Source organism: Oncorhynchus keta, unplaced genomic scaffold, assembly GCF_023373465.1.
Source record: "Oncorhynchus keta strain PuntledgeMale-10-30-2019 unplaced genomic scaffold, Oket_V2 Un_contig_3767_pilon_pilon, whole genome shotgun sequence".
Lineage (NCBI taxonomy): Eukaryota > Metazoa > Chordata > Actinopteri > Salmoniformes > Salmonidae > Oncorhynchus > Oncorhynchus keta.
In genome coordinates, this window is record NW_026287419.1 from 56,085 (window position 1) to 83,833 (window position 27,749).

At 45.8% G+C, this 27,749-nt stretch overlaps 1 protein-coding gene and 1 long non-coding RNA gene across 2 annotated transcripts; both read right to left on the reverse strand.

The window, feature by feature from the left end:
• Positions 1-5,513: 5,513 nt before the first annotated feature.
• Positions 5,514-27,262, reverse strand: LOC127924175 (cathepsin D-like). Its single transcript, XM_052508634.1, is given in 10 exon segments — positions 5,514-6,262; positions 7,188-7,286; positions 8,333-8,477; positions 10,636-10,758; positions 11,087-11,286; positions 15,643-15,761; positions 17,558-17,573; positions 17,575-17,685; positions 25,550-25,712; positions 27,094-27,262. Coding segments are annotated over 10 exon segments (1,200 nt in total). The 5' UTR covers positions 27,156-27,262; the 3' UTR covers positions 5,514-6,100.
• LOC127924176 (uncharacterized) lies at positions 20,803-23,100 on the reverse strand. The gene is made up of 4 exons (XR_008117044.1): positions 22,729-23,100; positions 22,225-22,280; positions 21,416-21,639; positions 20,803-21,025 (listed from the first exon to the last, which is right to left on the reverse strand). It is a non-coding gene; the product is annotated as an uncharacterized LOC127924176 (long non-coding RNA).
• Positions 27,263-27,749: the final 487 nt, after the last annotated feature.

Sequence of the window (27,749 nt, forward strand, 5' to 3'; positions counted from 1 at the left end):
GTATTGAGGAAGGCCCTTCATGTGGGTTTCTCCCAGGGGAATGCTGGTATTGAGGAAGGCCCTTCATGTGGGTTTCTCCCAGGGGAATGCTGGTATTGAGGGAGGCCCTTCATGTGGGTTTCTCCCAGGGGAATGCTGGTATTGAGGAAGGCCCTTCATGTGGGTTTCTCCCAGGGGAATGCTGGTATTGAGGAAGGCCCTTCATGTGGGTTTCTCCCAGGGGAATGCTGGTATTGAGGAAGGTCCTGCATGTGGGTTTCTCCCAGGGGAATGCTGGTATCGAGGAAGGCCCTTTATGTGGGTTTCTCCCAGGGGAATGCTGGTATTGAGGAAGGTCCTGCATGTGGGTTTCTCCCAGGGGAATGCTGGTATCGAGGAAGGCCCTTTATGTGGGTTTCTCCCAGGGGAATGCTGGTATTGAGGAAGGTCCTGCATGTGGGTTTCTCCCAGGGGAATGCTGGTATCGAGGAAGGCCCTTTATGTGGGTTTCTCCCAGGGGAATGCTGGTATTGAGGAAGGCCCTTCATGTGGGTTTCTCCCAGGGGAATGCTGGTATTGAGGAAGGCCCTTCATGTGGGTTTCTCCCAGGGGAATGCTGGTATTGAGGAAGGCCCTTCATGTGGGTTTTGTCCCAGGGGAATGCTGGTATTGAGGAAGGCCCTTCATGTGGGTTTCTCCCAGGGGAATGCTGGTATTGAGGCAGGCCCTTCATGTGGGTTTCTCCCAGGGGAATGCTGGTATTGAGGAAGGCCCTTCATGTGGGTTTCTCCCAGGGGAATGCTGGTATTGAGGAAGGCCCTTCATGTGGGTTTCTCCCAGGGGAATGCTGGTATTGAGGAAGGCCCTTCATGTGGGTTTCTCCCAGGGGAATGCTGGTATTGAGGAAGGCCCTTCATGTGGGTTTCTCCCAGGGGAATGCTGGTATTGAGGAAGGCCCTTCATGTGGGTTTCTCCCAGGGGAATGCTGGTATTGAGGAAGGCCCTTCATGTGGGTTTCTCCCAGGGGAATGCTGGTATTGATGAAGGTCCTTCATGTGGGTTTCTCCCAGGGGAATGCTGGTATTGAGGAAGTCCCGCAGCATGACACTTGGTGAAAGTCCTGTCCTGCGTGTGTTTTTGAGACGGCCTTTGCCCTAACAGGAAGGTAACCTAGTGTCAGAACTGTTTGTGTTGTCTTGCCAACACCTTGGCAGGACTTAACAAACAGATCTGGGATCAGGGTAGCCGGGGCTGTTGGATGGAGTGGTGATGGCTGGTTGAATAACCCTGGATAGGATTAGACGCTGATTAGAAGGCCTGTGAACAAGGCATTTATACTGATTGAATTGAACAGTTTCACTGAATATTTATGAGTCGTGCTTCACAGAAGGGCTCTGTGTGTTAAAGCAGAATAAATGAACCTAACACTATGGGAAGGCAGAAGCATCTGTGACATTGAACTATGAGCCTAGAGATCAGTGGTTCATTAACTTGTGTGTAAATGACAGCTTGCTCTCTCTCTCTCTCTACTCCTCTCTCTCTACTCCTCTCTCTATTTATTCAACCAAATTATATACACACACAACACATACATCTCGTATCCTGTGATCCTTGTACTTGACAGATTTAACATGGTTGCTGTCCTGTCTCCTGTCTTGTCTGTAGTGTCTGGCTCCATGTCTGAAGATGACAAGGCCCCAAGGGAGACCCAAGGACACCCTGCAGTACACCAACGATGGCTACCAGGGTACCGAGGGTGATGCCCTGCGCTGCAGACCCAGACGCCCAGAGCTGGTAGACAAGAGGGGCCGAGGTGCTACTGTCCCTGGGGACAGAGGCAGAGCCATCCCCCTGGAGCGACGCCGGAGCGACCGCCACTGTGGCTTCTGCGGCCTGTACGCCAACCACAACGCCAAGCCCGGCCCGGCCTGCAGCCCTGCTATGGGGGGTGGGAGAGGAGAAGGAGGAGACAAGGACGGGGTGAGGTCCATCCTCGCCAAGGGGGAAGGAAGGAAGGAGTGAAGTCAGTGTGGTTTAAGGAGAACGAGGATGCGTCTGGGATCGAGGTGGAGATCATCCCGGATACTCTGGGTCAGGAGGAGGAGACTGAGGAGGAGGTGTTGGACATGGAGGAGGTGGAGGGGGAGACAGGAGCATGTCTAGTCAGACAGAGATCGATGGTGGACATGGGGACCAGGAGAGCCGTGGAGAGTCTGATTCAGCTGCTAAAGAGGAAAAAAGAGAAGGAGGGTTGAGAGGTCTGATTCAGCTGCTAAAGAGATGATAAAAGAGAAGGAGGGTTGAGAGGATATCTGGGTTATAGTCTATAGGGAGATGATATCTGGGTTATATTCTATAGGGAGATGATATCTGGGTTATATTCTATGAGGAGAGGATATCTGGGTTATAGTCTATAGGGAGAGGATATCTGGGTTATAGTCTATAGGGAGAGGATATCTGGGTTATAGTCTATAGGGAGATGATATCTGGGTTATAGTCTATAGGGAGATGATATCTGGGTTATATTCTATAGGGAGAGGATATCTGGGTTATATTCTATAGGGAGAGGATATCTGGGTTATAGTCTATAGGGAGATGATATCTGAGTTATATTCTATAGGGAGATGATGTCTGGGTTATATTCTATAAGGAGAGGATGTCTGGGTTATAGTCTATAGGGAGAGGATATCTGGGTTATAGTCTATAGGGAGAGGATATCTGGGTTATATTCTATAAGGAGAGGATATATGGGTTATATTCTATAGGGAGAGGATATCTGGGTTATAGTCTATAGGGAGAGGATATCTGGGTTATAGTCTATAGGGAGAGGATATCTGGGTTATATTCTATAGGGAGAGGATATCTGGGTTATAGTCTATAGGGAGAGGATATCTGGGTTATAGTCTATAGGGAGATGATATCTGGGTTATATTCTATAAGGAGAGGATATCTAGGTTATATTCAATATGGAGAGGATATCTGGGTTATATTCAATAGGGAGAGGATATCTGGGTTATAGTCTATAGGGAGGGGATATCTGGGTTATATTCTACAGGGAGAGGATATAAGGGTTACATTCTACAAGGAGAGGATATCTGGGTTATATTCTACAGGGAGATGATATCTGGGTTATAGTCTATAGGGAGAGGATATCTGGGTTATATTCTATGGGGAGAGGATATCTGGGTTATATTCAATAGGGAGATGATATCTGGGTTATATTCAATAGGGAGATGATATCTGGGTTATATTCAATAGGGAGATGATATCTGGGTTATATTCTACAGGGAGATGATATCTGGGTTATATTCTACAGGGAGATGATATCTGGGTTATATTCTATAGGGAGATGATATCTGGGTTATATTCTATAGGGAGAGGATATCTGGGTTATATTCTATGGGGAGAGGATATCTGGGTTATATTCTATGGGGAGAGGATATCTGGGTTATATTCTATAGGGAGAGGATATCTGGGTTATATTCTATGGGGAGAGGATATCTGGGTTATAGTCTATAGGGAGAGGATATCTGGGTTATATTCTATAGGGAGAGGATATCTGGGTTATATTCTATAGGGAGAGGATATCTGGGTTATATTCTATGGGGAGAGGATATCTGGGTTATATTCAATAGGGAGATGATATCTGGGTTATATTCTATAGGGAGAGGATATCTGGGTTATAGTCTATAGGGAGAGGATATCTGGGTTATATTCTATAGGGAGAGGATATCTGGGTTATAGTCTATGGGGAGATGATATCTGGGTTATAGTCTATAGGGAGATGATATCTGGGTTATATTCTATAGGGAGAGGATATCTGGGTTATATTCAATAGGAAGATGATATCTGGGTTACAGTCTATAGGGAGAGGATATCTGGGTTATAGTCTATAGGGAGAGGATATCTGGGTTATATTCTATAGGGAGAGGATATCTGGGTTATATTCAATAGGAAGATGATATCTGGGTTACAGTCTATAGGGAGAGGATATCTGGGTTATATTCTATGGGTTATATTCAATAGGAAGATGATATCTGGGTTACAGTCTATAGGGAGAGGATATCTGTAGGAGATGATATCTGTGTTAAAGGCACAAAACAGAGTAAAACAGGAAGGTGTCTGAAGATGTCCAGTACGAACTGCCCACTCTGAAGAACATACCCCAGCCGGGAAGAGAAATGGAGTTTCCATCATCATGGGAAAACCTGACTATTATACTATGGAGACCCCAGAGTGGGATTCTGGAACATGGACATTAGTTCATCACAGATTGGGGGAATTACCCTTTTTTGGATAAGTGTGTCTACATCATGTGGCTTCCATTCCGCACTATGGGGAGATATTCCTTTCAATATATGGGGAGACATTCCTTTCAATATATGGGGAGACATTCCTTTCAATATATGGGGAGATATTCCTTTCAATATATGGGGAGATATTCCTTTCAATATATGGGGAGACATTCCTTTCAATATATGGGGAGATATTCCTTTCAATATATGGGGAGATATTCCTTTCAATATATGGGGAGACATTCCTTTCAATATATGGGGAGATATTCCTTTCAATATATGGGGAGATATTCCTTTCAATATATGGGGAGATATTCCTTTCAATATATGGGGAGATATTCCTTTCAATATATTGTGATTTATTCAGTATATAAAAGACCATTTCCATGAAGTACCACAAGAAGGGGATCAAGTTGGATACAATACTTTTTAACTTGGTATCTTTTAATGATCGTTCTGAGAGCGAATCTATCAAGTCCTTGGGAAAGATTGAGTATTACTAATGAGGGAAAAAAACAAATACTATTTAAAATGTGGACATTTTTTTTTTTTACCACAGAAAAAAGTTTGGACGGAGAACACATCTCCTGAATACTAAACAAATGGAGGACGTGTGTATTTTTATTTATGTTGTTAGAAAATAAGTATGAAATGTAATAACCTTATTACAGTATGTAAAGTATGTGGATACAAATTCTGACATTTTATACTATTTATGAGTTACTAAGCAGGCTTGTGGTCAATTCAGGAAGTACACAGACATTACAATTCTCTTCAATGCATTTAAAAAAAAGGGGAACATTCCTCATTTCGTTTACTCTTATGAATTGAATGGACCACAAACCCTGGTTATTAAGAGATATTTGATAAAATAATAAAAGTTTGATTGAAGTGCCTGATGTGGGAAAATGTACAAGGTTTAATTTTGAAATGTGGTTGCGCTCGAGCAGTTTTTCCCTCTTGTTATGTCATTCAGACAGATCTTATGGAGCTGTTTATAACCCTGTCTGAAATGTCCAGTTGATCAACTACTTGTCATGTTAGCTAGATAGCTGGTTAGCCTAACTTAACCATCTGAAATCTAGTCGTCATCCAGATCACATGACCAGAGGCCTCAACCCCTCAACCCCTGACCAGTGACATTAGTGTGAGCTGATCTTCTGAAACAGGAGTAGAGTACCCCTCCTCTACAGCATCTATTAGAAGGGGGACTCAGTGAATTTCAAAGAAATGGGGCACTTCACTTTTTACAATTATTTTATTGAATCCAATCATTTGAAGATGCATCTTAAAAGTCACTGACAAGAGGTGCATTGCCTCAAAACGCAAATTAAAAATGTTATATTGTTCGGTTGCTTTAAAAAAACAAACAAGTCCCTGATTTAACACGTACAGCAGATCACTCAGATGGTAAAAGTCAAAAGGTCCGTTCTGATCGTCATCTTTGACTCCCGATCCTGTTCCTCCAACACCATGTTTTCTGTTTCACTTCCACAGCAAATAACTCAAGACATTAAATGCTTGTTTAGATCAGTGCATTTGAACTCTACACACATCTACATTGCTAGTTTAAAAGATGTCAGAAAAGCAAAACGGAAACTTGTGCAACTTTTACAAGTAGTGTCTTTCCCCCACACGTGGATTTTGCCTGTCTAAAATCATAACATCTTGATCCACTTTTAAATGTACCGCAAAACACCCTAAAACATTGACTGCTTCCCAATTCTCCAAATCCATGACAAGTAGTGTGCAGAACAAGTGTACACTTCAGGAAAAGGGTAGATGATGGATAGTGGAGAATGAGGACGTAGCCAATGGTTGTAGTTCTACTTGGACTTAGCGAAGCCCACCCTGTTGTTGTCACGGTCGAACACAGTGTAGTATTGGCCAATGAATACATCTCCCAGGATCCACAGCGGCCCGGCGGGGGCGGGGATGTCCAGGCCCATGAAGCCACTCAGGCAGATGGTCTTACCAGCCTGGCTCTCCTGGGGTGGGAGAAGGAATAGACGCAGTCAGACGCAGAGCAGAAGGGGGAAGGAATAGAGACGCACACAGTCAGACGCAGAGCAGAAGGGGGAAGGAATACAGAGACGCACACAGTCAGACGCAGAGCAGAAGGGGGAAGGAATACAGAGACGCACACAGTCAGACGCAGAGCAGGGAAGGAATACAGAGACGCACACAGTCAGACACAGAGCAGAAGGGGGAAGGAATACAGAGACGCACACAGTCAGACACACAGCAGAAGGGGAAGGAATACAGAGACGCACAGAGTCCCAGATCGTGTCCAGTAAGCACCAAACAGTTTGAAACAGAAAGGTACTAACTTGTTCATTGCTGAAATGCTCATTTTTATTTTCTGTTGCACAAGGTTTTGCTACGGTGTGCACGAATGAACAAGAGCCCGATATGTAAATGACCAAACGACAGAAATACTAACATCGTAGCCAACAGAGGGACGGTTTGTAAGGAAAGTTCAATGGGCCATTATTACACAGTAATAATTGTTGAAATAACAATTACATTCTGAGACAAACATTCAAATCAATGTACGTGGTCTCCCATGGTTCTGAGAATGGCTTAGTGAACTGAACAACGCCCTGTTTGTGTGGTATAATGACTGACTGAGCGAACACTGTTCCTATGATTGTTGAATTAGACTACTGCCCTCTGCTGGATATCTGGATATCTGCCCCCCCGCTGTATATCTGCCCCCCTCCCCGCTGGATATCTGCCCCCCTCCCCCTGCATATCTGCACCCCCTGCATATCTGCACCCCCTGCATATCTGCACCCCCTCCTCCCCCCTGCTGGATATCTGCCTCAACATTGTTTTGCTCAAAGTAAGATGTCCAGTAGATTCTCCAGATAGAGACAGAGAGGAGAGAAAAAAATAAAGCCAAAGACTAACCTTGAGGACGTACTGCTCTGCAGTCAGACTGTAGGACTGTCCTCCCAGGTTGAATGTGATGACAGGCATGGTGGGAATCTTATCACAGTTCACCATGTACTGAAACACAACCAGAAACAGTCATTGAAGATGCTACTGTATTCAGGAAATAAAGTGGAGTACAGTTCTCTAAGTAATAGGAGACGGGCCAGGTCAAGAGGGACTTCATTTAGCTGTAGTCGGGGACCACAGTGTTGAACTAGAGGAGGAGGAACGTAGCTGTAGTCGGGGACCACAGTGTTGAACTAGAGGAGGAGGAGGAACGTAGCTGTAGTCGGGGACCACAGTGTTGAACTAGAGGAGGAGGAACGAAGCTGTAGTCGGGGACCACAGTGTTGAACTAGAGGAGGAGGAGGAACGTAGCTGTAGTCGGGGACCACAGTGTTGAACTAGAGGAGGAGGAGGAACGAAGCTGTAGTCGGGGACCACAGTGTTGAACTAGAGGAGGAGGAACGTAGCTGTAGTCGGGGACCACAGTGTTGAACTAGAGGAGGAGGAACGTAGCTGTAGTCGGGGACCACAGTGTTGAACTAGAGGAGGAGGAACGTAGCTGTAGTCGGGGACCACAGTGTTGAACTAGAGGAGGAGGAACGTAGCTGTAGTCGGGGACCACAGTGTTGAACTAGAGGAGGAGGAACGTAGCTGTAGTCGGGGACCACAGTGTTGAACTAGAGGAGGAGGAGGAACGTAGCTGTAGTCGGGGACCACAGTGTTGAACTAGAGGAGGAGGAGGAACGTAGCTGTAGTCGGGGACCACAGTGTTGAACTAGAGGAGGAGGAACGTAGCTGTAGTCGGGGACCACAGTGTTGAACTAGAGGAGGAGGAACGTAGCTGTAGTCGGGGACCACAGTGTTGAACTAGAGGAGGAGGAACGTAGCTGTAGTCGGGGACCACAGTGTTGAACTAGAGGAGGAGGAACGTAGCTGTAGTCGGGGACCACAGTGTTGAGGAGGAGGAGGAACGTAGCTGTAGTCGGGGACCACAGTGTTGAACTAGAGGAGGAGGAGGAACGTAGCTGTAGTCGGGGACCACAGTGTTGAACTAAAGGAGGAACGTAGCTGTAGTCGGGGACCACAGTGTTGAACTAGAGGAGTCTGTGTCTTACCTCTCCCTGGATGAGTGGTGTTGCTCCGATGGCCCTCTGCAGGGCCTTGACCTCGGCCGCGGGGCCGGTGATGAGGGACGTGCCGGTGTCCACGATGGCCTCACAGCCTCCCTTACACAGACTCAGCTGGCTCCCCACACCCATCCTGTACAAACACACACAGGTTTTAATCCAGCTCTCTTGATGAGAGGGCTGCATAGTTACACAAGGTAACAATAGATCTGTCCTCAGAGCAGTAAATGCCTTTTCACAGGCTTCTCTATTTAAAACACTAAACCAATAACTCATTTAGGTTTACAGTTCCCTCCCGACACAGTGAAAACAGCGTTGATTTCATTCATGCTCGCAGTCCACAAAACTGAATTTTGCAGAATGCAGTTACATCTAGACAATACTTTAAAACAAGACAAAACAATATAAAACATTCAATTCAATTCAAAAAGCCTCCAGGTGATTTTCCTCGACCAGCTCTGTGTTGGTGATGACGTCCCACAACCCTTCTGGATTCTTCTCAGTGCTTGAATTTACATTTTGTCGTCTAGTGGATTCTTAGTCCCTCAGATGAGCCTTTGAACAGAGTTCCTTGCCTGTTTTCAATTTGGTTTGTGATCATCAAGATCAAATCATGGAGTCTCCACAGGTCTTGTTTTTGTCAACCGGTTTTAAACCTGGGTGGGATTTGACGAGGGTCTTGGTAGGTAGATGATTGAAATCCCCACATAAGACAACAACACCTGCTTCAGGTGACTTCAACTTCAGAGTCGATGGTGTTGATGAGATCATCAACGGCTTCCTGTTGCAGTTCCTTCTCATTGGCCGCTCCGGGTGCAGCTGTATCCAGACACACACTCTTCTCTTTAGGTCCGCCCGTCTCCTAACCTGGGGACTATACACACACATACGGCCACTCTTCCTTTCACATTAAGACAGATTTCTGTCCTTTCTGAACAGCCTCTATGTTTAGAGATTCATCTGGAATGTTCTCCATGTGTCCATGTTTCTGTTAAACAACCAACTTCTGTCCTGGATGATGTGAGCAAAAGTTCAAACTCATCCACTTTGTTTTGCAGAGATTTAGAATTGCAGGTTAGGATATTTAGCAGACAGTGGGGAGGTTTAGCATCTTATGCTTTCTTAATTGCAGTTAAGACTCGGTCCCTTGGCACTTCTACATGAGACCGAAAGCAACAGTGCAAATCGTTGTTTACCTCGGCCAGCCTTGGTTCCTCTTAGAAGGCTTCTAGCTCGCAGAATGTTGTTTTCCGGAAGCTTCTGTTTGACGTGTGGAGCGAAGGGTAAGGTCGAAGGGTAAGGTCGAAGGGTAAGGTCGAAGGGTAAGGTCGAAGGGTAAGGTCGAAGGGTAAGGTCGAAGGGTATTCACAAAATGTTTGTGGCGTCCATTTCACCTGCTCAAAAAAAGTCCTCAAAAAAAAGTTGAATAAACTGAATAATTCTGACACAGAACTGACCACAGAGATACTAATAGTGTCCACCAACAGATGGTTAATGTAGAAGGAGATAGTTACTCCACCAGAACTACCACAGAGATACTAATAGTGTCCACCAACAGATGGTTAATGTAGAAGGAGATAGTTACTCCACCAGAACTACCACAGAGATACTAATATAGTGTCCACCAACAGATGGTTAATGTAGAAGGAGATAGTTACTCCACCAGAACTACCACAGAGATACTAATATAGTGTCCACCAACAGATGGTTAATGTAGAAGGAGATAGTTACTCCACCAGAACTACCACAGAGATACTAATATAGTGTCCACCAACAGATGGTTAATGTAGAAGGAGATAGTTACTCCACCAGAACTACCACAGAGATACTAATATAGTGTCCACCAACAGATGGTTAATGTAGAAGGAGATAGTTACTCCACCAGAACTACCAGAGATACTAATATAGTGTCCACCAACAGATGGTTAATGTAGAAGGAGATAGTTACTCCACCAGAACTACCAGAGATACTAATATAGTGTCCACCAACAGATGGTTAATGTAGAAGGAGATAGTTACTCCACCATAACTACCACAGAGATACTAATATTGTGTCCACCAACAGATGGTTAATGTAGAAGGAGATAGTTACTCCACCAGAACTACCGCAGATATACTAATATAGTGTCCACCAACAGATGGTTAATGTAGAAGGAGATAGTTACTCCACCAGAACTACCACAGAGATACTAATATTGTGTCCACCAACAGATGGTTAATGTAGAAGGAGATAGTTACTCCACAAGCAGAAGTGACAGCACATAAACAACAGGAGGAGGAAGAGAACTCACCCGTCCATGTGGATCTGCCAGTAGGCCTGGCGGCTGACGTCGAGGTACTGGAAGTCTCCACTGTAGTACTTAGGGTCAGTTCCTCCCAGCAGGAGCTCCCCGCCGGGCTCAGAGTCTGGGTTCCTGACACACACAAACGAGACCAAACAGTCCTTTTACTATTTTTATAATAATGTCTTTGCAGAGCAGAGACAAACTCAGACTTGTTGTGCTAGTTTCCTGGATACAGATTAAACCTGCTACTTTGAGGCGTTTTGGTAGGCCGTCATTGTAAATCATATTTATTTCTTAACTGACTTGCCTAGTAAAATAAAAATAACCAACTATTTCAATAGACATGGGGCTGTTTAGTTACAGTATAGGCTTATCTTATCCATGTCCAGGAAACCAGCCCTAAATCTCCAACAAGGACTCTGGAGCCAAATAGGTGAGGCACTCCTCTCCGTCTCACCTGTTGAGGTAGAAGGAGAACACGTTCTGCTCTACTTTCTTCTGGCTCATGATGTTGTCGAACGGCGGAGCGACCCCGTCCACAGAGATACGGGGGTAGGCCATGCCCAGGATGCCGTCAAACTTTGCAGCGATGAAGGCTACGCCAGGCTGCTTGATGGCCTCACCGAACCCCTGGTCCTCTATGGACAGTCCTCCAATCTACCAGAGAGATGAGCAGTACATCTATTATAAACACTCCTCTATGGACAGGCCTCCAATCTACCAGAGAGATGAACAGTACATCTATTATAAACACTCCTCTATGGACAGACCTCCAATCTACCAGAGAGATGAACAGTACATCTATTATAAACACTCCTCTATGGACAGACCTCCAATCTACCAGAGAGATGAGCAGTACATCTATTATAAACACTCCTCTATGGACAGACCTCCAATCTACCAGAGAGATGAACAGTACATCTATTATAAACACTATGGACAGGCCTCCAATCTACCAGAGAGATGAGCAGTACATCTATTATAAATACTCCTCTATGGACAGACCTCCAATCTACCAGAGAGATGAGCAGTACATCTATTATAAACACTATGGACAGACCTCCAATCTACCAGAGAGATGAGCAGCACATCTATTATAAACACTATGGACAGACCTCCAATCTACCAGAGAGATGAGCAGTACAGCTATTATAAACACTATGGACAGACCTCCACTCTACCAGAGAGATGAGCAGCACATCTATTATAAACACTCCTCTATGGACAGACCTCCAATCTACCAGAGAGATGAACAGTACATCTATTATAAACACTATGGACAGACCTCCACTCTACCAGAGAGATGAGCAGCACATCTATTATAAACACTCCTCTATGGACAGACCTCCAATCTACCAGAGAGATGAGCAGTACAGCTATTATAAACACTATGGACAGACCTCCACTCTACCAGAGAGATGAGCAGCACATCTATTATAAACACTCCTCTATGGACAGACCTCCAATCTACCAGAGAGATGAGCAGTACATCTATTATAAATACTATGGACAGACCTCCAATCTACCAGAGAGATGAACAGTACATCTATTATAGACACTCCTCTATGGACAGGCCTCCAATCTACCAGAGAGATGAGCAGCACATCTATTATAAACACTATGGACAGGCCTCCAATCTACCAGAGAGATGAGCAGCACATCTATTATAAACACTATGGACAGGCCCCCAATCTACCAGAGAGATGAGCAGTACATCTATTATAAACACTATGGACAGACCTCCAATCTACCAGAGAGATGAGCAGTACATCTATTATAAACACTCCTCTATGGACAGGCCTCCAATCTACCAGAGAGATGAGCAGCACATCTATTATAAACACTCCTCTATGGACAGACCTCCAATCTACCAGAGAGATGAGCAGTACATCTATTATAAACACTATGGACAGACCTCCAATCTACCAGAGAGATGAACAGTACATCTATTATAAACACTCCTCTATGGACAGGCCTCCAATCTACCAGAGAGATGAGCAGCACATCTATTATAAACACTCCTCTATGGACAGGCCTCCAATCTACCAGAGAGATGAGCAGCACATCTATTATAAACACTCCTCTATGGACAGGCCTCCAATCTACCAGAGAGATGAACAGTACATCTATTATAAACACTCCTCTATGGACAGACCTCCAATCTACCAGAGAGATGAGCAGTACATCTATTATAAACACTCCTCTATGGACAGGCCTCCAATCTACCAGAGAGATGAGCAGCACATCTATTATAAACACTCCTCTATGGACAGGCCTCCAATCTACCAGAGAGATGAGCAGCACATCTATTATAAACACTCCTCTATGGACAGTCCTCCAGTCTACCAGAGATGAACAGTACATCTATTATAGACACTCCTCTATGGACAGACCTCCAATCTACCAGAGAGATGAGCAGCACATCTATTATAAACACTATGGACAGGCCTCCAATCTACCAGAGAGATGAGCAGTACATCTATTATAAACACTATGGACAGGCCTCCAATCTACCAGAGAGATGAGCAGCACATCTATTATAAACACTATGGACAGACCTCCACTCTACCAGAGAGATGAGCAGTACATCTATTATAAACACTATGGACAGGCCTCCAATCTACCAGAGAGATGAGCAGCACATCTATTATAAACACTCCTCTATGGACAGACCTCCAATCTACCAGAGAGATGAGCAGCACATCTATTATAAATACTATGGACAGACCTCCAATCTACCAGAGAGATGAGCAGCACATCTATTATAAATACTATGGACAGACCTCCAATCTACCAGAGAGATGAGCAGTACATCTATTATAAACACTATGGACAGACCTCCAATCTACCAGAGAGATGAGCAGCACATCTATTATAAACACTCCTCTATGGACAGACCTCCAATCTACCAGAGAGATGAGCAGTACATCTATTATAAACACTATGGACAGACCTCCAATCTACCAGAGAGATGAGCAGTACATCTATTATAAACACTATGGACAGACCTCCAATCTACCAGAGAGATGAGCAGTACAGCCATTATAAACACTATGGACAGACCTCCAATCTACCAGAGAGATGAGCAGTACATCTATTATAAACACTATGGACAGACCTCCAATCTACCAGAGAGATGAGCAGTACATCTATTATAAACACTATGGACAGACCTCCAATCTACCAGAGAGATGAACAGTACATCCATTATAAACACTGCTCTATGGACAGACCTCCAATCTACCAGAGAGATGAACAGTACAACTATTATAAACACTCCTCTATGGACAGACCTCCAATCTACCAGAGAGATGAACAGTACATCTATTATAAACACTATGGACAGACCTCCAATCTACCAGAGAGATGAGCAGTACATCTATTATAAACACTATGGACAGGCCTCCAATCTACCAGAGAGATGAACAGTACATCTATTATAAACACTATGGACAGGCCTCCAATCTACCAGAGAGATGAACAGTACATCTATTATAAACACTATGGACAGACCTCCAATCTACCAGAGAGATGAGCAGTACAACTATTATAAACACTATGGACAGGCCTCCAATCTACCAGAGAGATGAGCAGTACATCTATTATAAACACTATGGACAGACCTCCAATCTACCAGAGAGATGAACAGTACATCTATTATAAACACTATGGACAGACCTCCAATCTACCAGAGAGATGAGCAGTACATTTATTATAAACACTCCTCTATGGACAGACCTCCAATCTACCAGAGAGATGAACAGTACATCTATTATAAACACTATGGACAGGCCTCCAATCTACCAGAGAGATGAACAGTACATCTATTATAAACACTCCTCTATGGACAGACCTCCAATCTACCAGAGAGATGAACAGTACATCTATTATAAACACTCCTCTATGGACAGACCTCCAATCTACCAGAGAGATGAGCAGTACATCTATTATAAACACTCCTCTATGGACAGACCTCCAATCTACCAGAGAGATGAACAGTACATCTATTATAAACACTATGGACAGGCCTCCAATCTACCAGAGAGATGAGCAGTACATCTATTATAAACACTATGGACAGACCTCCAATCTACCAGAGAGATGAGCAGTACATCTATTATAAACACTATGGACAGACCTCCAATCTACCAGAGAGATGAGCAGTACATCTATTATAAACACTATGGACAGACCTCCAATCTACCAGAGAGATGAGCAGTACATCTATTATAAACACTATGGACAGACCTCCAATCTACCAGAGAGATGAGCAGTACATCTATTATAAACACTATGGACAGACCTCCAATCTACCAGAGAGATGAGCAGCACATCTATTATAGACACTCCTCTATGGACAGGCCTCCAATCTACCAGAGAGATGAACAGTACATCTATTATAAACACTATGGACAGATCTCCAATCTACCAGAGAGATGAGCAGTACATCTATTATAAACACTATGGACAGACCTCCAATCTACCAGAGAGATGAGCAGCACATCTATTATAAACACTATGGACAGACCTCCAATCTACCAGAGAGATGAGCAGTACATCTATTATAAACACTATGGACAGACCTCCAATCTACCCAGAGATGAACAGCCATTATAAACACATCTATAGACCGTCAGGTCTCCAAACTGACACCTAACAGAGATTTCTTTTTTATATCGTCAAATAAAATCAAATTTAAGGCAGAAAAGTGGAAACGATGTTAAAAATCATTAAGAACAAAAAAACAGCCTTAAAAAAACAGAATTGTTTTGGAGAATAGTGACAATGGATTTGATTTATACAGCACCTTTTCAGAGGTCTATTTAAACAAGAGTGTAACCTTGGAACCTACCGTGCACCTGTCTTGGCTGAGGTACCCAGACAGACCCATACTGGAACCTACCGTGCACGTGTCTTGGCTGAGGTACCCAGACAGACTGCCAGACCCATACTGGAACCTACCGTGCACCTGTCTTGGCTGAGGTACCCAGACAGACCCATACTGGAACCTACCGTGCACGTGTCTTGGCTGAGGTACCCAGACAGACTGCCAGACCCATACTGGATGGCGAAGGCCGTTCCGTTCTTCACATACGTACTGGACTTGGCACCGTTATACTTGTGGTGAAGCACTGACAGACAGAGAGAAGAGAAGTGTCACTTCTTTAAAATCTGTCAAACATGGTCAATATCAATAGTTCTATAACCTAGAAGGAAGAACACTGAAGCATTTTGAGAGAGGACATTTTGAGAGAGGACATTTTGCTCCTTTGCACCCCATTATTTTTATTTCTACTTTGCACATTCTTCCATTGCAAAACTACCATTCCAGTGTTTTACTTGCTATATTGTATTTACTTTGCCACCATGGCTTTTTTTTGCCTTTACCTCCCTTCTCACCTAATTTGCTCACATTGTATATAGACTTGTTTCTACTGTATTATTGACTGTATGTTTGTTTTACTCCATGTGTAACTCTGTGTCGTTGTATCTGTCGAACTGCTTTGCTTTATCTTGGCCAGGTCACAGTTGTAAATGAGAACTTGTTCTCAACTGGCCTACCTGGTTAAATAAAGGTGATCCGGTCTACCTGGTTAAATAAAGGTGATCCGGTCTACCTGGTTAAATAAAGGTGATCCGGTCTACCTGGTTAAATAAAGGTGATCCGGCCTACCTGGTTAAATAAAGGTGATCCGGCCTACCTGGTTAAATAAAGGTGATCCGGCCTACCTGGTTAAATAAAGGTGATCCGGCCTACCTGGTTAAATAAAGGTGATCCGGCCTACCTGGTTAAATAAAGGTGATCCGGCCTACCTGGTTAAATAAAGGTGATCCGGCCTACCTGGTTAAATAAAGGTGATCCGGCCTACCTGGTTAAATAAAGGTGATCCGGCCTACCTGGTTAAATAAAGGTGATCCGGCCTACCTGGTTAAATAAAGGTGATCCGGCCTACCTGGTTAAATAAAGGTGATCCGGCCTACCTGGTTAAATAAAGGTGATCCGGCCTACCTGGTTAAATAAAGGTGATCCGGCCTACCTGGTTAAATAAAGGTGATCCGGCCTACCTGGTTAAATAAAGGTGATCCGGTCTACCTGGTTAAATAAAGGTGATCCGGTCTACCTGGTTAAATAAAGGTGATCTGGTCTACCTGGTTAAATAAAGGTGATCTGGTCTACCTGGTTAAATAAAGGTGATCTGAAATACCTGGTTAAATAAAGGTGATCCGGTCACCTGGTTAAATAAAGGTGAACAAACTACCTGGTTAAATACAGGTGATTCGGTCTACCTGGTTAAATAAAGGTGATCCGGCCTACCTGGTTAAATAAAGGTGATACCTGGTTAAATAAAGGTGTCCGGCCTACCTGGGTGAAAGGTGATCCGGCCTACCTGGTTAAATAAAGGTGATCCGGCCTACCTGGTCTAAATAAAGGTGATCTCACCCGGCCTACCTGGTTAAATAAAGGTGATCCGGCCTACCTGGTTAAATAAAAATCCGGCCTACCTGGTTAAATAAAGGTGATCCGGCCTACCTGGTTAAATAAAGGTGATCCGGCCTACCTGGTTAAATAAAGGTGATCCGGCCTACCTGGTTAAATAAAGGTGATCCGGCCTACCTGGTTAAATAAAGGTGATCCGGTCTACCTGGTTAAATAAAGGTGATCCGGTCTACCTGGTTAAATAAAGGTGATCTGGTCTACCTGGTTAAATAAAGGTGAAACCTGGTTAAATAAAGGTGAAACAAACAAATGAAATAATTTAACTAAATGGAGGAAAGGCATTTGGCAGAAAGAACAAACAAAGAATAAAACAGATGATTCTTAGAAACAGATTAAACCTAGAATTGGACTAAGAGGCACATACAGCTCGTTAATATTCACGCTGCTTATAAAAACCAGTGGGATTGAGTCAGTGTAGTGTCGACTTACAGCAGGCGATGTCTGTATTTGAAGGAGCAGTGGATGGAAGGGACCCACAAGTTAGAGGAGCCTGTATCAAACACTACAGTGAATGTCTGGACGGGAGTCCCCAGGCCGATCTCGCCGTAGTACTGAGCCTGGAAAACACACAAACACACTAAAAACAACTGTGGTTTCTAGGAGCCAATCAAACGACTCCTGGACTAAAAAGCAGGAAGTAGGATCTTTACATTAAAGTAGACTCCCAAACTGGTGGAGGTCAGAGGCCCAGTTTCAGCTGGTTCTTCATATACCTATTCCCTCAGAAGAACAAGCTCCACTATGCTTTGGTCACGTTGTAGGGATACACTGAAGACAATCCCTTCCAACAGGTTGAGCTGAACACATCTGGCACCATCTACCTACACGTGTCTGTTCATGCACGTCATGCGAGTAGTTCAGTCCATTCTACATCCAAGACTGATAGAGAAGTTGGCTCTGCCAAGTGTCAGAAACGGTTTGTCTGAAGTAAAACAGGTCAGAGTGATGATCTCTTCTCCTCGTCACGCTGTTGAACATACAAGTCAGCTAACCTTCTGTTCAAGAGCAAATAACTACACAGTTTAATAATTACACAGAGTCAACTTCCCTCTTTCTAGGACTCCAATCTAGCACTTTATATCTTAAATAATAACTACACAGTTTAGTATTTACACAGAGTCAACTTCCCTCTTTCTAGGACTCCAATCTAGCACTTTATATCTTAAATAATAACTACACAGTTTAGTATTTACACAGAGTCAACTTCCCTCTTTCTAGGACTCCAATCTAGCACTTTATATCTTAAATAATAACTACACAGTTTAGTATTTACACAGAGTCAACTTCCCTCTTTCTAGGACTCCAATCTAGCACTTTATATCTTAAATAATAACTACACAGTTTAGTATTTACACAGAGTCAACTTCCCTCTTTCTAGGACTCCAATCTAGCACTTTATATCTTAAATAATAACTACACAGTTTAGTATTTACACAGAGTCAACTTCACTCTTTCTAGGACTCCAATCTAGCACTTTATATCTTAAATAATAACTACACAGTTTAGTATTTACACAGAGTCAACTTCACTCTTTCTAGGACTCCAATCTAGCACTTTATATCTTCGGTCAATCCAATAGGTCTCAGTGATTTATCTTCTCCTAGTCACGTTCTAACGATCAGCGAACCTTCTGTTGTAAGCAGAGAATGAACGATTACTCAACACTATTACTCAACTTCCTTTTTTCTAGGACTCATAGGAAATGAAACTCTTCAGTCAATTCAATCCTCTTGAGAGACTGCTTGATCACTTCATTGTGATTATATTAGCAGTCTTAGTGTGTGCGTACCAAAAAGGCTCTACTCCCTATATAGTGCACTACTTTTGAGCAGAGCCTTGTTGGGGAATAGGGGGCCATTTGTGGACACAAACCTTTCTCTTATTAAAGAGCTGACTATTGAAGGGACAACGGGTTCATTCATTCACTGTGGTTGTATTGTGGTTGGTTGATATCGAAGTGGTTTGATGTGAAAGTTTCAATTAATCTGCAAGATGTTATGAAGTGTCTGAAACCATTCCATGTTGAAAACGGTATTCATTCACAGTTCCAACTTTTCAAGCTTCATAGGAGGATTTACATTACATTTTATATGTTAGGTGTGTGTGTAACCTTGTGCCTACCGTTGGATTAATCTACATACCGTAACTGGTTTTCTGTGAGAGTCTCTAGGAAACAGTGTAAACCACAACCTTTTCCTGTGTGCAGCACATCCCTCAGCTCAGTGGAAGGAACTATCAGAGTCCCGGACAAAAACACTCAGAAACCACAACGATTACTATACCGTGTAGGCTACTCAGAATGTTGATCTAATGCTGGTGGAACTGATATCATGAACACACTCGTTGGCCAGTTTATTAGGTACACCCCTCCATTCACAGAAATGGTTCACTCCTACAGACAGTGAGTCAGGTGGCCATTGGCTTGCTATATAAAGCAGGCAGACAGGCATCGAGCCATTCAGTTACTGTTCGATGGAACGTTAGAAATGGACCTGGACCTAAGCGACTGAGCGTGGTATGAGTCCGTGCCAGGCACGCCGATTCCAGTATCTCAGAAACATCCGGCCTCCTGGGCTTTTTACGCACGACGGTGTCTAGGGCAGGGCTAGCCAACCTTGTTCTTGCAGTGCCACAGGTACTGCAACAAGGCACCACACCTGGTCTGTTAAATCAAAAACAGGAAGTGCCCGCGGCATTCCAGGACCAGGGTTTGCCTCGCCTGGGTCTAAGGTTTCCCGAGAATGATGCGACAAACATCCAGACAGCAGCAGTCCTGTGGGTGAAATCAGCTCGTTGATGAGAGGTCAAAGGAGAACGACAAATCGTGCAAGTTAACAGGCGTGCCACTGTAACGGATGTGAAACGGCTAGCTAGTTAGCGGTGGTGGTGCGCTAATAGCATTTCAAATCGGTGACGTCACTCGCTCTGAGACCTTGAAGTAGTAGTTTCACCTTGCTCTGCAAGGGCCTTGGCTTTTGTGGAGCGATGGGTAACGATGCTTCGTGGGGTGTCAGTTGTTGATGTGTGCAGAGGGGTCCCTGGTTCGAGTCCGGGTAGGGGCGAGGGGACGGTCTAAAGTCATACTGTTACACCACAAACAGGGAAATAACGGCGCAGTACAACAGTGGTGTGCAGAACGGCATCTCGGAACGCACCACTCGTCAGCCTTCGGCACAAATGGGCCATTGCAGCAGACGACCACACCGGATTCCACTCCCATCAGCTAACAACAAGAAGAAGCTCCAGAGGGGAAAACACATTAACCAACACTGGACAATTGAGGAGGAAAAGCGTCACTTGATGGCAGAGTCAGGATTTGGCGTAAGCAGCAGCAGTCCATGGCCCCGTCTCGCCTGGAGTCAACAGTACAGGCTGGTGGCGTTGGTATAATGGTCTGGCCCCGTCTCCTGGTGTCAACAGTACAGGCTGGTGGTGTTGGTATAATGGTCTGGCCCCGTCTCGCCTGGAGTCAACAGTACAGGCTGGTGGTGTTGGTATAATGGTCTGGCCTGGTGTCAACAGTACAGGCTGGTGGTGTTGGTATAATGGTCTGGCCCCGTCTCACCTGGAGTCAACAGTACAGGCTGGTGGTGTTGGTATAATGGTCTGGCCCCGTCTGGCCTGGTGTCAACAGTACAGGCTGGTGGTGTTGGTATAATGGTCTGGGTCTCATCTGGTGTCAACAGTACAGGCTGGTGGTGTTGGTATAATGGTCTGGCCCAGTCTCACCTGGTGTCAACAGTACAGGCTGGTGGTGTTGGTATAATGGTCTGGCCCCGTCTGGCCTGGTGTCAACAGTACAGGCTGGTGGTGTTGGTATAATGGTCTGGCCCAGTCTCATCTGGTGTCAACAGTACAGGCTGGTGGTGTTGGTATAATGGTCTGGCCCCGTCTGGCCTGGTGTCAACAGTACAGGCTGGTGGTGTTGGTATAATGGTCTGGTCCCGTCTCATCTGGTGTCAACAGTACAGGCTGGTGGTGTTGGTATAATGGTCTGGCCCCGTCTCATCTGGTGTCAACAGTACAGGCTGGTGGTGTTGGTATAATGGTCTGGTCCCGTCTCATCTGGTGTCAACAGTACAGGCTGGTGGTGTTGGTATAATGGTCTGGCCCCGTCTGGCCTGGTGTCAACAGTACAGGCTGGTGGTGTTGGTATAATGGTCTGGCCCCGTCTCATCTGGAGTCAACAGTACAGGCTGGTGGTGTTGGTATAATGGTCTGGCCCCGTCTCCTGGTGTCAACAGTACAGGCTGGTGGTGTTGGTATAATGGTCTGGCCCCGTCTCACCTGGTGTCAACAGTACAGGCTGGTGGTGTTGGTATAATGGTCTGGCCCCGTCTCACCTGGTGTCAACAGTACAGGCTGGTGGTGTTGGTATAATGGTCTGGCCCCGTCTCACCTGGTGTCAACAGTACAGGCTGGTGGTGTTGGTATAATGGTCTGGCCCCGTCTCACCTGGTGTCAACAGTACAGGCTGGTGGTGTTGGTATAATGGTCTGGCCCCGTCTCACCTGGTGTCAACAGTACAGGCTGGTGGTGTTGGTATAATGGTCTGGCCCCGTCTACAGGCCTGGTGTCAACAGTACAGGCTGGTGGTGTTGGTATAATGGTCTGGCCCCGTCTGGCTGGTGGTGTTGGTATAATGGTCCCCGTGTCAACAGTACAGGCTGGTGGTGTTGGTATAATGGTCTGGCCCCGTCTGGCCCCGTGTCAACAGTACAGGCTGGTGGTGTTGGTATAATGGTCTGGCCCCGTCTGGCCCCGTGTCAACAGTACAGGCTGGTGGTGTTGGTATAATGGTCTGGCCCCGTCTCATCTGGAGTCAACAGTACAGGCTGGTGGTGTTGGTATAATGGTCTGGCCCCGTCTGGCCTGGTGTCAACAGTACAGGCTGGTGGTGTTGGTATAATGGTCTGGCCCCGTCTGGCCTGGTGTCAACAGTACAGGCTGGTGGTGTTGGTATAATGGTCTGGCCCCGTCTGGCCTGGTGTCAACAGTACAGGCTGGTGGTGTTGGTATAATGGTCTGGCCCCGTCTGGCCTGGTGTCAACAGTACAGGCTGGTGGTGTTGGTATAATGGTCTGGCCCCGTCTCACCTGGTGTCAACAGTACAGGCTGGTGGTGTTGGTATAATGGTCTGGCCCCGTCTCATCTGGTGTCAACAGTACAGGCTGGTGGTGTTGGTATAATGGTCTGGCCCCGTCTCACCTGGTGTCAACAGTACAGGCTGGTGGTGTTGGTATAATGGTCTGGCCCCATCTGGCCTGGTGTCAACAGTACAGGCTGGTGGTGTTGGTATAATGGTCTGGCCCCATCTGGCCTGGTGTCAACAGTACAGGCTGGTGGTGTTGGTATAATGGTCTGGCCCAGTCTCAACTGGTGTCAACAGTACAGGCTGGTGGTGTTGGTATAATGGTCTGGCCCCGTCTCGCCTGGAGTCAACAGTACAGGCTGGTGGTGTTGGTATAATGGTCTGGCCCCGTCTCAACTGGTGTCAACAGTACAGGCTGGTGGTGTTGGTATAATGGTCTGGCCCCGTCTCGCCTGGAGTCAACAGTACAGGCTGGTGGTGTTGGTATAATGGTCTGGCCCCGTCTCACCTGGTGTCAACAGTACAGGCTGGTGGTGTTGGTATAATGGTCTGGCCCCGTCTCGCCTGGAGTCAACAGTACAGGCTGGTGGTGTTGGTATAATGGTCTGGCCCCGTCTCACCTGGTGTCAACAGTACAGGCTGGTGGTGTTGGTATAATGGTCTGGCCCCGTCTCATCTGGAGTCAACAGTACAGGCTGGTGGTGTTGGTATAATGGTCTGGCCCCGTCTCACCTGGTGTCAACAGTACAGGCTGGTGGTGTTGGTATAATGGTCTGGCCCCGTCTGGCCTGGTGTCAACAGTACAGGCTGGTGGTGTTGGTATAATGGTCTGGCCCCGTCTGGCCCCGTGTCAACAGTACAGGCTGGTGGTGTTGGTATAATGGTCTGGTCTGGCCTGGTGTCCCCGTCTCCTGGTGTCAACAGTACAGGCTGGTGGTGTTGGTATAATGGTCTGGCCCCGTCTCATCTGGAGTCAACAGTACAGGCTGGTGGTGTTGGTATAATGGTCTGGCCCCGTCTGGCCTGGTGTCAACAGTACAGGCTGGTGGTGTTGGTATAATGGTCTGGCCCCGTCTGGCCTGGTGTCAACAGTACAGGCTGGTGGTGTTGGTATAATGGTCTGGCCCCGTCTGGCCTGGTGTCAACAGTACAGGCTGGTGGTGTTGGTATAATGGTCTGGCCCCGTCTGGCCTGGTGTCAACAGTACAGGCTGGTGGTGTTGGTATAATGGTCTGGCCCCGTCTCATCTGGTGTCAACAGTACAGGCTGGTGGCGTTGGTATAATGGTCTGGCCCCGTCTCATCTGGTGTCAACAGTACAGGCTGGTGGTGTTGGTATAATGGTCTGGCCCCGTCTCATCTGGTGTCAACAGTACAGGCTGGTGGTGTTGGTATAATGGTCTGGCCCCGTCTGGCCTGGTGTCAACAGTACAGGCTGGTGGTGTTGGTATAATGGTCTGGCCCCGTCTCACCTGGTGTCAACAGTACAGGCTGGTGGTGTTGGTATAATGGTCTGGCCCCGTCTGGCCTGGTGTCAACAGTACAGGCTGGTGGTGTTGGTATAATGGTCTGGCCCCGTCTGGCCTGGTGTCAACAGTACAGGCTGGTGGTGTTGGTATAATGGTCTGGCCCCGTCTCACCTGGTGTCAACAGTACAGGCTGGTGGTGTTGGTATAATGGTCTGGCCCCGTCTCATCTGGAGTCAACAGTACAGGCTGGTGGTGTTGGTATAATGGTCTGGCCTGGTGTCAACAGTACAGGCTGGTGGCGTTGGTATAATGGCCCCGTCTGGCCTGGAGTCAACAGTACAGGCTGGTGGCGTTGGTATAATGGTCTGGCCCCGTCTGGCCTGGTGTCAACAGTACAGGCTGGTGGCGTTGGTATAATGGTCTGGCCCCGTCTCGCCTGGTGTCAACAGTACAGGCTGGTGGCGTTGGTATAATGGTCTGGCCCCGTCTGGCCTGGTGTCAACAGTACAGGCTGGTGGTGTTGGTATAATGGTCTGGCCCCGTCTCACCTGGTGTCAACAGTACAGGCTGGTGGTGTTGGTATAATGGTCTGGCCCCGTCTCACCTGGTGTCAACAGTACAGGCTGGTGGTGTTGGTATAATGGTCTGGCCCAGTCTCACCTGGTGTCAACAGTACAGGCTGGTGGTGTTGGTATAATGGTCTGGCCCCGTCTCACCTGGTGTCAACAGTACAGGCTGGTGGTGTTGGTATAATGGTCTGGCCCCGTCTCATCTGGAGTCAACAGTACAGGCTGGTGGTGTTGGTATAATGGCCCCGTCTGGCCTGGTGTCAACAGTACAGGCTGGTGGTGTTGGTATAATGGTCTGGCCCCGTCTCCTGGAGTCAACAGTACAGGCTGGTGGTGTTGGTATAATGGCCCCGTCTGGCCTGGTGTCAACAGTACAGGCTGGTGGCGTTGGTATAATGGTCTGGCCCCGTCTCCTGGTGTCAACAGTACAGGCTGGTGGCGTAATGGGGTGGGGAATGTTTTCATGGCACAGGTTAGGTCCCTTGATACCAATTGAGCTACATGCTATGCCCCAAGAATTCAAGTTGTTCTGGATGTTCTGACCCAGTACTAGATGGTGACCTAAAACAACTAGAGTACAAGGCCCTATTTCTTTCCAGTGTTTAGATGAAACTACATAAAAACACAAAGCCTCGTGGATTTGCCGAGGATAAACCGTACATTAGGTCTACAAATTGACAGCTGATCAGGCTCAGGGAGCTTAGAAGATCAGGCCTTCCTTGCTCTCAGTCAGTCATATGACCGACTATTCCTAGTTCCTGTTCGGTCACACAGAGAAAAGACCCAACACTGATGGGAAGCTGAGTTACTCGTCATATGACCAACGTTCTTGTTCCGTCACACATAAACTAACAAATCTGATTACCCGACTTTTAAAATGGGGAAATGTGAAATCAGAAGGCATCTTCCATCTTCCCCTCAGGACAGAGAGGGGGATTGGGCCTTGAAACGCTACTAATTCAGCTCGCTAGGAGGACTAGAAGGAAAGGCCGGACTGGAGACAACAGACTCTTTGTTGGATTCTTTCCTGGCCTGCCTGCTTGGCTTTTAGCTTTGTGCTACAGTGCATTAGGGAAGTCAAGGGTGACCACTCCATTGGCACAGGTCACCTACGTTCCAAAATGGCACCCTACTTCCTATTAAAGTGCACTACTTTTGACCGGGGCCCATAGCACGGCTCTGATCAAATGTAGTGCACTACGTAGGGAATAGGGTGCCATCTGGGACGCATCCCAAGGGTAACTACTCCACTCCCAGGTCTCTGGTTAGTAGCGACTAGAGGATCTTCTTACATCCATAAAGTTCTTCAGGGTTTCTGGAGTGGGTCCATTACTGGAGGAGGGGAAGCCCAGGTTGTTGTACTTGGTGTGTTCCTGCCCGGCCAACAGCTCTTCTGCTGCCCTGCCCGAGTCAGTCAGGGTACGCCTGATGGAACGGAACTTCCTCAACGGAATTCTGTGGGAGAGAGAGAAGAAGGAGAGGACGGGGAAGAGAGAGATACAGGGGGAGGGAAAGAGAAGGAGACATAGCAAGAAAGCATTTATTAGAGAACTCCTTTGAAATGGTTAGCCAGCCCTGAACAGTTGGTAGGTCAAGCAGAATCTCAGCAGGTCTACTGGTCAGCCCTTTCTAGGATCTACTCAACCAAGTTCCTGCTGGGAAAGAACTTCTGAATAGTTACAGGTCTCCTAATCTCAGACAGACACAGTGAAGAACACTGGTGCCAACATCCTTTGCAAGCTAGAACAAGTGCTGTATGTGGCAACCTAGCTATGTGTAATATCTGTTTTACAAGGACACTGCCGAATGGGAAACATGAACAATGTAACAATCAATGAGGCAAACACTAATCATGACTATTGTTATCAGACAGGTTAAGGCCAGTTTATTACTTGGTCTAACGCCATGTCTGTAGACATTTATAATGCGACAAGTGTCACTGGTCTGAACGACACTTAGAAAACAATTATCGGCAACTGTCGCAACGTCCGTTGTCGTGGTTACCGGACAGCCACAGCAACCAGACCAAATCTTACTGTGACAAATTGATGCAGGAGTTATAAAATCCTCCAATTGAATTACATTTTTATTTCATCCCACCAATTCTCTGTAAGTTCACCACTACCTTGTAAATAATGTTGTGGGTTTAGTTTCCTGTAATAATGAATAATAATACAATTGCTAAAGTTAAGACGTCAGCTATACTATGGTCATTAACGTTATTTGAACTAGCTAGCAACGAACCAAAACATTGTTTAGAAAATAGCTTTTAGTTGCCTGGCTTGCTAGGTTTCCATTAATTCACTTTTGAACGGATTGGTTTATTTTTGTTAAAATAGAGAAAGTCTACAATTTGGAGCACCGGGCTACTGTGCTGATTTAATGCTACAAGTTTGATATAATATAATGATCTCGCTACGACAGTTGTTACTACATGAAACACGGTCTGTAAACCAGCCTTAATGTAATTTACTACTACTGCATGGACACAGGTCAGACGGTCTGTAAACCAGCCTTAAATCGCGTTTGGGATATTGACCTTAACTATTCTATGTTGACATTGTCACAACATGTTTGCCTGGGCGAGAAACTTAACACTCGCTAATGGAAAACAACAAACACCTTGCTAAAGTGCGACTTGATAAAATGTAATTAACGTCACTTTGTAGCCCAAGGTCGTCTTCACTATTCATTCAGCAAAGTAAATATTCACAAACCTAGCTCAGCCTATCTATGTTGTAATACTAGCTAGCTATTTGACTGAGGACGTAACTGGTGGCTCAACTGTTTTCTAGCTGACAAGCTCGCTCGGCTAATATAACTTGACTTTACTTACCGGACGAGTGCATCAGATGCCAAAGCAAGTGCCGCGAAAAGACACAGGTATAAAACCTTCATTTTCCAGCTGCAGAATAACTTTAGCTACAACCTGATCCGCCAGCACAATGACTGGACAATTTGACTTGAGATAACAACAACAGAATGTTATCACCTGACTGTGTCGACGTCGTGTCAAAATCATGTGACGATGGGTGCGTTCCAGGAGTTAAGGCAGCTGCGCATGCGCATTGCCAATTGGTGCGTTCCAGAAACACACACTTGGCGCAGACCTGCGCTGAATATCATAGATTTACAATATCTGCAAAAGCGTTTACGGTCTTCAAATGTGTATTTCTTGAACACACCCAATCCGTGCTGGCATGCTGTCAGAGATGTGTGTGTCTATCAAATTGTGGGTAACCTGTCCAGGGACTATAGTTGAAAATTAGCCAGCTGGCTAAAACCAGCACTTTTACTGAAATGTTGATTAATGTGCACCAGTGGAGGCTGCTGAGGGGAGGACGACTCATAATAATGTCTGGAACTGAGCGAATGTAATTCCACTGATTCAGCTCCAGCCAATACCGCCAACCTCCCGTGATGTGCTCTGTCCCTGCAAAAATAAACTCAATAAAGTAATGTGTAAAACCAAGACACAATGTATCGTTAATC